General features: G+C 40.4%; 1 protein-coding gene across 1 annotated transcript; it reads left to right on the top strand.

The window, feature by feature from the left end:
- The first annotated feature begins 2,763 nt into the window (after nt 1-2,763).
- Nucleotides 2,764-11,663, top strand: LOC142662479 (indolethylamine N-methyltransferase-like). Its single transcript, XM_075840687.1, has 3 exons — nt 2,764-2,914; nt 4,508-4,715; nt 11,240-11,663. Exons 1-3 carry the CDS (start codon nt 2,764-2,766, stop codon nt 11,661-11,663), a joined length of 783 nt encoding a protein of 260 aa, XP_075696802.1.
- The last annotated feature ends 3,552 nt before the right edge of the window (nt 11,664-15,215 follow it).

Genomic DNA, 15,215 nt, shown 5'->3' with positions numbered 1-15,215 from the left:
CAGCTCCTTGTAGGTAGTGCCACACAGCCCCCTTGTAGGTAGTGCTACACAGCCCCCTTGTAGGTAGTGCCACACAGCCCCCTGGTAGGTAGTGCCACAAAGCCCCTGGTAGGTAGTGCCACACAGCCTCCTGGTTGGTAGTGCCACACAGCCCCTGGTAGGTAGTGCCACACAGCCCCCTGGTTGGTAGTGCCACACAGCCCCTTTGTAGGTAGTGCCACACAGACCCCTGGTAGGTAGAACATCACAGCCCCCTGGTAGGTAGTGCCACACAGCCCCCTGGTAGGTAGTGCCACACAGCCCCCTGGTAGGTAGTACCACACATCCCCTTGGTAGGTAGTGCCACACAGCCCCCTGGTAGGTAGTGCCACACAGCCCCCTTTTAGGTAGTGCCAGACAGCCCTCTATTAGGTAGTGCCACACAGTGCCCTTTTAGGTAGTACCACATAGAACCCTTGTAGGTAGTGCCACACAGCCCACATCCCCCTTGTAGATAGCACCCCCATGCTGTAGATAGTGACAATGTTGCTCCTTTTAGGAGCGGAATCCCCTTGTGGCCAGAGATTCTGCTCCTGTAGTGCTCCACTTGATATCTCTGTCCATATATAGACAGTGACTTCAGGGGCAACTCCTGAAGCGGAATCCCTGTCCACAGCGTTGCTGACGAGGTGACCGGGGATTCCACTCCAGAAGAAGCCCCTGTTGTCTGTGTCCATTTATGGACAGTGACGTCACTGGCTTCTCCTGGAGTGGAAACCCCGGTCAGAGCATCGGGGATTCCACGCCAGGGGAAACTTCTGACGTCTCTGTCCATTTATGGACAGTGACGTCAAGGGCTTCTCCTGGAGTGGAGTTCACGGTCACAGAGTCGGCAACGCTGTGGGCGAGGATTGCGGTACAGGAGTTGCCCCTGATGTCACTGTCCATATATGGACAGAGACATCAAGCGCTCCATCCAGGAGCGGAATCCTTCTGCTCTGCTACAGTGGCACGGGAGCCGTCGTGCCCGGTGTCACCGCTAGCAGCCCGTATGGCTGCTACAGCGGTATTGACGCCAATGAGTGAAGAAGTGCCCAGGCGGAAAGGCAGCTGCAGATTTGCCGGGCCCGGGTGCTTTTGAAACATGCAGGGGAAGGGAGCCAGCGCAGCGCCCTCTTCCACCTGCTGAAGTGATGTGCACTGTGCTATGGCACAGATCACACACCCTTAAGAGCGGCCCTGCCACCACTTTAGCCCCTTAAAATACAGCACCAAACACACACACACAGTGCCCTCTAAGGGTATGTGCACACGTAGTGACCAAAAACATCTGAAAATACGGAGCTGTTTTTTTAAGGGAAAACAGCCCCTGATTTTCAGAAGTTTTTTGAGCAATTCGCGAATTTCGCAGCGTTTACGCAGCGTTTTTTACGTCCATTTTTGGATCTGTTTTCATTGGAGTCTATGAGAAAACGGCTCCAAAAGCCTCCAAAGAAGTGTCCTGCACTTCTTTGACAAGGCAGTCATTTTACGCGTCGTCATTTGACAGCTGTCAAACGACGACGCATAAATTACAGGTCGTCTGCACAGTACGTCGGCAAACCCATTAAAATGAATGGGCAGATGTTTGCCGACATATTGTAGCCTTATTTTCAGACGTAAAACGAGGCATAATACGCCTCGTTTACGTCTGAAAATAGGTTGTGTGAACCCAGCCTAAAGATAGAGCCTGACTCTGTGTCCCCTAAAAGTGAAGTGCCACAAACTGTGCTCCCTGAAAATAAAGCACCATACACACACTGCCCATAACCCATTACCAGACTACACTCATAGAGAATTGTGAGTATAGCACTACTATGCAGTAGCATGGCAGTATAGATAAGGAGACTCCATCCTCTCAGCTTGTTAGGATTTGTAAGCTCTTCACCCTGACAGACTGACAAAGACAATTTTCTATTTTATTTAGTTTTTGTCTCATTGTTACTTTAATAATAATAAAATAGATTTGTTTATTTAAGGATCATTATTTCTCTATGTAATGACCGGGGGGTAGGGAAACGGACAAGTGAGCCCTAATCTACCCGCCACTCTGTTCCTGCCTACTTGCAACGACCCGCCCTAGGCGACGGGGTACAACTGGGCGGCGGTCCCTGCACTCAGTAAGTGCACGACAAACACGACAAACATACAAGGGAATACAAGCAAGGGAAAGGGGCAGTTGCCCACGGCAACACCGTGAGCAACCAGAGTGGTGAACGAGCCGAGTCAAGCCAGGAGTGTGCGAGGTACCAAACGAAGAGCAGAAGAGTAGTCAGTAAGCCAGGGTCAGTATGGAGCAGGAACAAAATAGAAGGAGCTGTAGCTGGGCCAGGAAACCACACGAAAAAGAATAACAAGCAAGGAGGAACAGGAAATGCAGGTATAAATAGACAGAGGGCGGGAGCTAGCTGAGTCTGGCCAGGCTGCGATAGGCTCTCCCACTCCTAAGCCTGCCAGCCTGAGTGGTGGAAGCTGGAGTCAGTCTCAGGGATGTAGATTCAGGTGCTGACTGATTAATTAAGGGAGTTAACCCCGAAGCTGTGCCTGGCAGATCCTTTACACTCTATGTGCATTTATTACAACACAAGTTCCCATGACCGGCTCATGAATATAATAAGTCATCATGTGATAAGTTATTCTTAGTAACACAAGCCCCCTGGCTGTAAATTGAATCCTGGTAATTATATAAAGACCTTGTGCCCCGGTCTAGAGGTAGTTACCCTGTCTGTGATACAGGAGTAGATTATGGATTTCAGTACCCATAAGCGCTATCATGTACATGGCTTTGATTCTAGACAATTTCTGGAGCATTACTTTTCAGATAAATCTGAAATGGTCTTTGGAGATGACACATTGAAATTTGTTATTGAAAATCTTAGACAAGTTTTCTCAGGGGGTATGTATCCTGATTTTATTACTCCGTCCTAAGATACATTGACCTGTATATTATTTTATTTTTAACTGGTTTTAAACAATTGTAAACAACTGAATACAAAACTGGCAAACTTTTTTTGGTGTTTGGGAGATCAGAGAGGGCGAAAACACTGCCCCAGTCTTATCAACTAGAAAATAATACGGAGCAGAGCGAAGTCCTATTCATTGTATATGATGAAGAATATTGGGTGTCAGGGTTCAGTAGAGTCATTGTTTTCTCTTCTCTAACCTCGAGAACCCTGGAAAACATTTTGGCGGATTATGAAGGGCATCTCAAAAATTCCAATTATGGATGCAATTACCTAAATCTGCTGTTATCTGACAATTTGTGGTTTATCAGTTTGAGCTGCTGTTTATTTCTGGTCTCTTCTATTCTTTTCTTTATAAATTAGAATCTGATCTCTATAATCTACAGTTCTATTTTCAATGACAGATATCCATACTTAAGAAATATTCACCAACAATCATTTTCTGCTCAGGTTACCACCAATAGCAGAAATAATAATATTTTTTCATCATCCTCATATCTAGAGAATTTGTTGTTATATTGAGATGGAGATATCACTTTCTTTGTCACATCAGACTGCACATGAATGACAGCTCAGCAGGTTTATTGATTGGGAGATTCTACACATGGTAAGGTCCAGTCACGTCACAAGAACACAAATACTAAAAGGGGAAAAAAGTCATCATAGGGTGGGTCCAGAAAAAATGTGGAAAAAAGCTAACAGAGGGCGCACCTATGGAGTATAGCCAGAAAGGGGTCTATAAATCAGAAAGTATAAGTGTCCTAAGTGAAGCTGTAGATCTCTGGATCTTTATTGAAACTGAAGAAACCAAAGTGAAGATCATAAATCTTTTAAAAGTTGTTTTCATTTTCTCAAAAATGTTTTGAAGACACTAATGTCTACTCCTAGGATTTCTGTGCCTATATATATGGTTTTTCTGAAGGTCTGAACCTACATCTTCCTTTGGTACACCTTATCTGGTTTCTGTGTTTCTAGTGGGTGTGTTAGAATATGCAATCCAGCCAGGGGGGGGGGGGGTCTAGCACCTTTCTTCTAATTTACATTATACAGACCATACTACACAAGGTCCCCCATATTTGCTTTTGTTTTTTTTTCACTTTTGGTATTTTATTCTACATCTGGATACATGAATTGCAGCTAATGTGAACAGCTACACCCCTGGTTATTAAGGACACATAGGATAAACTATATACCATCCCATCAGGTGAGGACTACTTCTTTAAAAAGTGTTGATGACTTTTGGATTTTTCTAGTTACGGTCCCATGAGCCTCCCTTCTCCTTTTCTTTCCTCTTACTACAGGACCACAGATGGTTGCAGTCTTCACCTTCTAATATACATTGGTTTTATCGACCTATAGAACATTTGAGGATTATTTAATCTCTTTTTCAGAATTTTGTGTATTGGAAAGCCAATGTTTACATAGTTTACTAGAAGTGATAGAGACATATGTCCTTGTTTATCCACAAAATCTGTGAAGATTTAACATATTAGATGTTTCAGTATTTCATTTTTTTTTTTCTGCAGGACACATTAATGGAGACATCTTGATTGATCTCAGTTCTGGTTCCATTATTCATCATCTGTATTCAGCCTGTGAGTTTTTCAAAAACATCATCGTGCTGAAGGTCAATAACAGATGCATCATGGAGCTGAAGAGATGGGTGGACGAACGTACGGGAGCATTTTATTGGGGTCACACATCAAAACTTCTTCAAGAGAAAGAAGAAAACAGGTGACGTATTTGTCCAAATATCAAGAGAAAAACCACTGTCATTGTGATTGTTGCTTCTTATACAACAAATATAAGGGGAGATGGGGCAAAGATCCTAAAAATGTTTACTCAATCACATGTTTTTCGCTTTTTGTTATTTTTTTACCTAGCACATGCATTTATCTATATATTCATTTTATTGTATTTGTTTTAGTGTACATTCTTTATCGATACACCCCCCATTCTCCTGTGTATATATAACGTTACTTGTTCCAGTATGTTGATATATATATATATACACATATATATATATATATAAAAAAAAATATATATATATATATATATATATATATATATATATATATACATATATATATATATATATTTATATAGCTTTCACAATGTATTTTTCTATTTAAACTTTTTGTCTTGTATGGTTCTCTATGTATTTATATTGCATACTTTCATTCCGTAACACAGCTTTTCTGAGAATTCATGGTTCATCTGCCTGATTTTTGTCACTATCCAGGGGGCTGGCATGTTTTTGGTGGGCTTCGCTCACACTTTTATTGATTTACAACCGCTGTGTTCTGCGCCACCTATTGTGACTTCACACCCCTCCTCCTACTGACTCACCTCCCTTCCCCTTTGGGTCCTCCCTATCATGCTGGACCTGTGCACATCACATGATCAACATGCCACACCCACATTCAGCTTATGTACACTAACTGATTCAACCACCCTTACTTCCATCGGATTTTACCATTTGTACGAATAAAGTTGGAACATCGTTTCCTTTTAAATCAACCAGCGCTGGATAAAATTTCTTCTGTTCTGGTGCCGCCATACTTTTGGAGCCGATTTCCTCCCTCTGTGCATCACAGTGAGTGAGTACATGTCACGTGACGCACAAACCATGCCCACTTCTGGCAGCCGCCCCTGCTCCTGCATGGACAGCGTCCTGTGTTTGAAGGTAGCTGTGATCCCTTTCCTGTTCTAGATGCTGCACCACCTGTATTACTTACATCACTACCGGCAGATTTTCCTTTTTACCCACACTTGAATGCTGTGCACAGGTGTGTATGTCCTTCTATCTTGTTCATTTACTACTGTTATGGCACATATGTGCCACACTTAGTCTCTTTGTCCAAACCGTCCTTATATACCGACCCATTAGCCATTATGGTTGAGATCCCCGGACGAAGCAGGTGCTATAACACTTGTTGGGTATCAAGTTTCCCTCTTTGATCTGTGCTCTTTCCTCCTTTCTCTATGTGCCTCTTCTTGTGTGCTAATTTGACCCTCAATGCACTATGTATTTTAGGGCTGTTAGATTTTCACAGATTGGCACTGGCACTTTAATGAACTGTTTCATGTTTATATGTATGTAGGAGGATTTTTGTATATTTCTGGAGGGTTTTTGTTTATCATTGGCTTGTCCTTTTTCTTTACGTTTCATTAACCCCTTCCCTCTTTGGCCACTTTTGACCTTCCTGACAGAGCCTTATTTTTCAAATCTAACATGTTTCACTTTATGTGGTAATAACTCTGGAATGTTTTTACCTATCCAAGCGATTCTGAGATTGTTTTCTCGTGACACATTGGACTTTATGTTACTGGCAAAATTTGCCCGATACATTTAGTATTTAATTGTGAAAAACACCAAAATTTAGCAAAACATTTTCAAAATTAGCATTTTTCTCAATTTAAATGTATCTGCTTGTAAGACAGGCAGTTATACCACACAAAAATGTTGCTAACTAACATCCCCCATATATCTACTTTAGATTGGCATCGTTTTTTGAACATCATTTTATTTTTCTAGGACGTTACAAGGCTTAGAACTTTACCAGCAATTTCCCACATTTTCAAGAAAATTTCAAAATGCTATTTTTACAGGGGCCAGTTCAGTTGTGAAGTGGCTTTGAGGTCCTTAGATATTAGAAACCTCCAAGAGTCACCCCATTTTAAAAACTGCACCCCTCAAGGTATTCAAAACAGCATTTAGAAAGTTTATTAACCCTTGAGACATTGCGCAGGAATTAAGGCAAAGTAGAGGTGAAATTTACAAAGCTCATTATTTTTTTCCAGAAATTCATTTTGAATCCATTTCTTTTGTACCACAGAAGGTTTTACCCAAGAAATGCAACTCAATATTTATTGCCCAGGTTCTGCAGTTTTAGGAAATATCCCACATGTGGCTCTAGTGTGCTACTGGACTGAAGCACCGGCCCCCAAAGCAAACGAGCACCAGGTGGATTTTGGGCCTCCTTTTTATTAGAATATATTTTAGGCACCATGTCAGCTTTGAACAGGTCTTGTGGAAGTAAAACAGTGGAAACTCCCCAAAAGTGACCCCATTTAAGAAGCTACACCCCTCGAGGAATTTATTTAGGGGTGTAGCCAGCATTTTGACCTGCCAGTTTTTTTGCAAACATTTTTGGAACTAGGCCATGAAAATGAAAATCTACATTTTTTCAAATAAAATGTAGGTTTAGCTAATTTTTTTTCATTTCCAAAAGCACTAAAGTAGAAAAAGCACCACAACATTTGTAGAACAATTTCTCCCGAGCAAAACAATACCCCACATGTGGTAATAAACGGTTGTTTGGGCACACGGCAGGGCTTAGAAGGGAAAGAGCGCCATTTGGCTCTTGGAGCTCAAATTTAGCAGGAATGGTTTGCGGAGGCCATGTCACATTTGCAAAGCCCCTGAGGTGACAAAACAGTGGAAACCCCCCAAAAGTGACCCCATTTGAGAAGCTACACCCCTCTAGGAATTTATTTAGGGGTGTAGCAAGCATTTTGACCTGCCAGTTTTTTTGCAAACATTTTTGGAACTAGGCCATGAAAATGAAAATCTACATTTTTTTAAAAAAAATGTAGGTTTAGCAAATTTTTTTTCATTTCCACAAGGACTAAAGGAAAAAAAGCAAAATTTGTAAAGAAATTTCTCCCGAGTAAAACTGTACCCCACATGTGGTAATAAACGGCTGTTTGCACACACGGTGAGGCTGAGAAGGGAAAGAGCGCCATTTGGCTTTTGGAACTCAAATTTAGCAGGAATGGTTTGCGGAGGCCATGTCACATTTGCAAAGCCCCTGAAGGGACAAAACAGTGACCCCATTTTGGAAACTACACCCCATGAGGAAATTATCTAGGGGTACAGTGAGCAGTTTGACCCCACAGGTGCTTTACAGAACTTATTGGAAGTAGGCCGTAAAAATGAAAATCTACACTTTTTCAAAGAAAATGTAGGTTTAGGTATTTTTTTTTCATTTCCACAAGGACTGAAGGAGAAAAAGCACCATAACATTTGTAAAGCAACTTCTTCCGAGTAAAACAATACCCCACATGTGGTCACAAACATCTGTTTGGACACACGGTAGGGCTCAGAATGGAACTAGCACCATTTGGATTTTGGAATGGTTTCTGGGCGCCATGTCACATTTGCTGAGCCCCTGTAGTACTAGTACAGTGGAAACACCCCAAAAGTGACTCCATTTTGGAAACTGCACCCCCTGAGGAATCATCTAGGGGTATAGTGAAATTTTTGATCCCAAAGGTTTTTTGCTGAATTAATTAGAATTAAGCCATGAAAATGAAAAATATATTTTTTTTTCCAACAAGATGTAGTTTTAGATCAACATTTTTCATTTTTACAAGGAATAGAGAAGAAAAAGCACCCCAACATTGGTAAAGTAATTTCTCCCGAGTACGGGAACACCCCATATGTGGTTATAATCAGCTGTTTACGTATATGGGAGCATTCAGAAGAAAAGGAGCGGTATTTATCTTTTGGAGCGTAGATTTTGCTGGAATGGTTTGCGGACGCCATGTTGCATTTGCAAAACCACTGATGTACCAAAAAAAGTGATCCCGTTTTAGAAACTACACCCCTAAAGGCATTTATCAAGGGGTGTAGTGAGAATTTAGACTCCACTGGTGTTTTTTTCAGAAATGAATACGCAGTGCATGGTGCAAAGTGAAAATTGCAATTTCTCCACTGATCTGCCCATTCACCGCACAATATGTTGTGCCCCTAGAGAATCTTACCCCATAAATTGTTAAGCGGGTACTCCCGGGTATGGTAATGCCTTACTTGTGGACATAAATTGCTGTTTGGGCACACTGTAGGGCTAAGAAGGGAGAGACCGCCATTTTGAGCATGGATTTTGCTTGGTAATAGTTCTGTTTGGGGTTTTGCTGGTATTTCCGTTTATAATGTGGGGGCATATGTAATCTGTGCGGAGTATATCAGGGGTATATGTAATCTGTGCGGAGTACATCAGGGTATATGTAAACTGTGCGGAGTATATCAGGGGTATATGTAATCTGTGCGGAGAACATCAGGGCATAATAATAGGGTATAATAATGGGGTAAATAATGCAATTATCCATAGATGTGTGTTACGATGTGAAGCAATCCGTTATGCACAGGCCGGTGTCGCACTGATAAACAGTTTTCTTTCTTATCCCCCTTTTGTAACACTCTGCACCTTTTGGGGACTTTTTCTCATTCGTAGTTTGGGAAATATTGCTGGGAAAGTGTTGCGCTGGTATAATACGGGCACCCTCGCTTCCAGCGGTTGTGCTATGTCCCTTCCCTTTCCTAGTTCCTAATTACTAGGTCCCTGAAACAGAAGGAATGTTCCCCTCCGGCCTTGCGCATTGAGATGTTTTTTCATCACCGCATTACTAGTGCCATAACTTTTTTATTTTTCAGTTGATTGAGGGGTGTGCGGGCTTGTTTTTTGCGAGATGGGCTGTAGATTTTATTGGTACCATTTTGGAACACATACGACTTTTTGATCACTTTTTATTTCATTTTTTGGTAAAGGAAATTACCAAAAACAAGCAATTTTGGAATATTTATTTATTTATTTATTTTTTCGCCATCCACAGTGCGCCCTAAATTACATATTCGCTTTATTCTGCGGGTCGATACGATTACGGCGATACCAAATATATATAGTTTTTTTATGTATTGCAGCTTTTGCACAATAAAATCACTTTTTTATAAAATCATTTGTTTTCTGTGTCGACATATTCTAAGACGCATAACTTTTTTATTTTTGCGTGCACAAAGCGGTGTCCGGGATTATTTTTTGCGGGACGGATTGTCGTTTTTTATTAGTACTATTTTGGAGTAAATGTGACTTTTTGATCACTATTTATAGCATTTTATGGAAGGAGATGTGACCTAAAAACAAAGATTCTGGTGTTGTTTTTCATGGTTTTTTTTTACGGCGTTTACCGTGCGGTATAAATTACATAATTATTTTGTCATTTGGGTCGTTTCGTACGCGGCGATACCAATTATGTATAGTTTTTTTTATGTATTGCGGCTTTTAGACAATAAAATCACTTTTTTTATTAAATCATTTGTTTTCTGTGTCGCCATATTCTAAGACCCATAACTTTTTTATTTTTGCGTGTACAAAGCAGTGTCAGGGATTATTTTTTGCGGGACGGATTGTCGTTTTTATTAGTACTATTTTGGAGTAAATGTGACTTTTTGATCACTTTTTATAGCATTTTTTGGAAGGAGATGTGACCTAAAAACAAAGATTCTGACGTTATTTTTCATGTTTTTTTTACGGCGTTCACCGTGCGGGATAAATTACATAATAGTATTGTAGTTTGGGTCGTTACGGACGCGGCGATACCAATTATGTATTTTTTTTAATTTTTACGGTTTTTCCCATAGAAAAGACTTACTATGGGAAAAAAGTCAGTTTAGCTTTATTTTTATATGAAATGTGTGTGTTTTTATTGTTTTACCACATTTTTATTAACTTTTTTGACTTGTCCCACTAGGGGACATGAGCGCCTGATGCCCCGATCGCTACTCTAATGCACTGCACTACATACGTAGTGCAGTGTATTAGCGCTGTCAGTTATTCACTGACAGCAAGACTGTGAGGACGCGCCGCAGGCGGGTCCTCATCGGCTCCCGTACAGGCAGACTCGGACGCCATTTTCTGGCGTCCGATTGCCACAGCAACCCAGCGATTGCGTCATTGGGTTGCCGGTCGGGTTAAAACCTATCAGATGCTGCGCTCTATCGGTCCTGGCAGTTACAGGAGGGTGCCAGCAGTATAATACAGCTGTCACCCCGCGGTGATGGTGCAGGCTCTGCTCCTGAGCCCGCACCATCACTGTGCCGTATCTATACGGTGCTTTGTGGGAACACCTATATATACGGCGGATGTCGGGAAGGGGTTAAATTACATTTTGAACCATAATAAAGATTTATACTATTTTATATCACATCGATTTTCCTGCCTGTTTGTTTGGTGTTGGCGTTTCTCTTAAAACTCAAGTCAAAAGTTAACATTTTTATTACCCACTTAGTTCAATAGTCTTATAAAGGTTGATGCTGGAAAGGCCCAGGAAAAGTCTGACACTTGGTGAATCAGTCTTGGATGATTTCAGGCTTTACCTCTAGTATTGCAAGTCAATACTCCAGTGCTAAGTACCGAGCCACCATGTTGGTGTTGACTGCGGGACAATCACTTTACTTGTATTTTTTTATTTTTCAGTGACCAGTTTCAGGACCAGGAAGCAAAACTGAGATCAGCCCTTCAACATGTTGTGAAATGTGACTTGGAGAAAGAGAATATGACAGACCCGCTGGTCTTACCACTAGCCGATTGTATTATCAGTACTTGGCTTCTGGGTGTTATCAGCAAAGATCAAGATGATTACATCAGATATCTGAGGAAGTTCTCTAGGTTGCTGAAACCTGGAGGGCACATCATATCAATTGGGACTTTAGGTACAACATATTATACAGTTGGAAAAGACAAGTTCCATGTTTTCACATTTGATGAGGATTTTCTCAGGAAATCTCTAATTGGAGAAGGATTTATCATTGATTACTGTAATGTCAAGGATAGAATGGCTGTCAGTGACATTACTGACTATAAGGCCGTCATATTCATTGCAGCTCACAAGGAGAAGTAGGTTGAAACTTACAAAGTCTGCATATCATTACTTCATATGTTAAGCTAAAAAAAAACCTGTGTGGTATTACTATCAGTCTTACAAGCAGATACATTTAAAAAAAAAAATGTAATAATTTTTTGGGCAAAATATTGGTGTTTTTCACAATCAAATACTGAATGTATCGAACAACTTTTACCAATAATATAAAGTCCAATGTGGCATGAGAAAAAATTATCAGAATTGCTTGGATAGGTAAAAGCATTCCAGAGTTTTTACCACATAAATGTAACAAATGTCAGATTTGAAAATGAGGCTCTGTCAGGAAGGTCAAAAGTAGCCGCAGTGGGAACGGGTTAAAACAATTGCAGTTTTCACCTTCTAAAAAACATTGGTGTCATCGACATACCCTACTGAATTATAACTTTATAACTGCTCGTCATTTACTTATGAAAAGTATTAGATTAATAACACCAAATCACAACCCAAAGAACATTTGAGAATAATTATATTTTTTTCAGATTTTGGAGTATTGAAAGCCCAATGTATACATAGTTTGCTAGAAGTGATACAGACATATGTCCTTGTTTATCCACAAAATTTATGAAGATTTAACGTATAAGATGCTTCAGTAGTCAAATGTTTTCTGCAGGTCATATTAATGGAGACATCTTGATTGACCTCAGTCTTGGTTCCTTTGTTCATCATCTATATTCAGCCTGTGAGTTATTCAAATACATTATAGTGCAGAAGGCCAATAACAGATGCAACATGGAGCTGAAGAGATCGGTGGACGGACGTACGGGAGCATTTTATTGGGGCCATACATCATTACTTCTTAAAGAAAAAGAAGAAAACAGATGACGAATTGTTAGAAGAATTTATTTATTTATCAAATAGATTCAAGGAGTCACCTAAATAACAATGCGCGTCTTTATTCTTATCGATAAGGAGACATTATGGCAAAATGTTTCCTGCTATCTTCAGTATCATAGCTTTTATACATGGGATAAACCTATTTCAAACCAGTCCTTTCACAGCTTTGTTATCTCTTTACTGGACTTTAATACTTATGTAAATACTTCACTTCTCTCTCTAAAGGAATTCAACAGCCCACCCCTTCTACTTGATAACATATTAAACACCTTGTCAGCAAAATCTTGACTGTCATCATGGGGTGTTTCCAAGCCATCGCATAAGTCCTCATTTTGAATCTCTTGGTACATTGTTTTAGTAATTGAAGTGTAAATGAGTATCTGAATTAACCCTCTTATGTAAGAAATGCAACAACATCCACGAGTTACAAGTATGGCTGCCACTTCTGCTAAGGAAATCAATACTTTAGACTGTATATGCGGTTACTCCATTTTCCAAACCATTCTTCAAGCCAATTAGTGAAGATGTCATTTATTCCGGAGTTTCCGCAAGCTCTTCGGACAGGGAATTGAGTCCTTCCTGTGCCTTGGTAATACTGCCATCAGGAGCTGTGTTATTGGAAATAAAAGTACAACAGAAGATACAAACATTTTGCAGTCACCCCCTTTTTCTGCTAGTAACATATCCAGGGCCATTGTATTTTGCCATGTCATTAAAGATATAGGTCCCAACTGATCTGCAATGCCCTGTATTGCATCTCTGGTATAATTAACAAATCTCTGTTGATTGTAATAAATATTATTAATCCAGTTGACATTCTTATTTATCGTAGACCACCAGAAAAGTACAGAATCGAAGCCTGATGTAATCTGCTTTCGGGCCTTAAACTCATTTTGCCCCCCTCGGGCTACTCCTATTTCATCTATGTATATTCTATGGTCAAAGGAACCTCCAGGGATAGATCGCTTATAGCGATTCAGATAGTCTCCAGGGCTATTTTCTCATTCTCTGAAAGTCAGGGGCTGAAAACAAGTGATGGTATCAGAAGCTGAACCACAGTACAGCTTCCCTCCCACTTGGCCAGTAGCCTAGGTCTCAGCTTCCTGTCTCCACATAGCCATCAGAGATTGGTCCTTGCCCTTGTCTGGTTGGTAAATAATTTAGACGAGTAATTACCATTATCGGTACCATGGTGGTTTCACAAAACTCTACAGTGAGGTTCCCTACTTTCTTACCTTGCCCATTCCTCAGAAAGCAGGTGTAGTTGCCCTGGTAAGCAACTACTAAGGGAGAGATTTCATCTCTCCCCACAGGTGGGTACAATAAAGAGAATGTCTTACATAATTTATCACCTGGATTATATGATGCATTATATAAAGATAACACACATTGCAGACCTTGTGGATTCTCCTTATCTGATAACCTGAAAGGTATAGTTGCCAGATGTGGCTAAGCTTTTGCACAAGCGATACAGTTAGTTCTTTTATTTTGGATTACAGTGTATCTCATCCAGGCTAATCATTTATTTTTATCACTGTAACTTGTTGCTAATGCCAATAAGTGAAGTTGGCTAGATAGACTATCTTCGGGGCTAAAGGACTTTCAATTGCATCATTTTCCTTAACATCAATAAAATGCCCCATTGGGTCCGTACCTAAACATCAGCTTGTATCAAAAATAACTAGTTACATTTGGGGGAATTTGTACAGGGAGAGGTAGGTTTCTAAATAATAATTAAACTTTCTTTTAAAGAGGGATTACTGGACTAATACCCATAGTCGGGCATAGCCGTAATCCACACAGCCAAAGTCCATGACTACACATCCTAGCTTTATATGTGTTTGTATAGCATAGATGTATTTGCCTGACCTTGTTAACTTGGCTGATTCTCCTCCTATTTAGATTACATTTTAACCATCCATTGTTTATAGTTCTGAGCAGGTCACAAAAGTCTACCTGCAATGTGGCTGTTTGTCCTTCACTAAAGTTAATGCTAACCACATTCCATTTCCATTGACCTGGTGTTCCTGAATTATTGTTATCTGTGGGATCCCATCTCTTGTTTTCATTATATTGCCATCTCACTTTCAGTGAAATAAAAATATTTAACCGATTCCAAGCTAAGTATTTAGGGAATCCTTTCCCCTGACCCTGTTTACCTTAGGTTGACACACCTTGGACCCCCATAGGATACCTAGAATAACTAATAACATTTTGCCCTGTCTCCCCCCAGACTCTGGATGTTTTCGTCGCTGAAGTTTGAGACCAGTCACTTCTAACAAATGACCACCCTTTGTAATCAGTCTTTTATAGCCTAGAAGGATAGTGGAAATTCCCTAACTACCTTACAGTGCGATAAGTGTATCCAAGAGGTACGTTCAGCTATCTGTACGGTCATAGGTGTGGTAAGCAGAACCTGATATGGTCCTTCCCAACGAGGATGATACCAGTGTTTTATTTTTATAACTTTGATCAGGATCCAATTTCCTGGCTTCACAGATTTAGGAACAGGGTCACCTGGAATACAATTAGGGATAGCAACTTCCTTGTTGGTTAACATGTTTGCCATCTATTCAGCAAGTGTAAAATCAGACTTATCATCCATCCTAGAGAAAGGTTTTAACGGTGGTATTACAAATGGTCTACCATACATCATTTCAAAAGGTGTCAAACCTGATGCTGTAGGAGTCACATGCA

The sequence above is a fragment of the Rhinoderma darwinii genome, chromosome 10, assembly GCF_050947455.1.
Source record: "Rhinoderma darwinii isolate aRhiDar2 chromosome 10, aRhiDar2.hap1, whole genome shotgun sequence".
Lineage (NCBI taxonomy): Eukaryota > Metazoa > Chordata > Amphibia > Anura > Rhinodermatidae > Rhinoderma > Rhinoderma darwinii.
The sequence above is the reverse complement of the archived record's forward strand: the minus strand, read 5'-3'. Positions and strand labels throughout refer to the sequence as shown.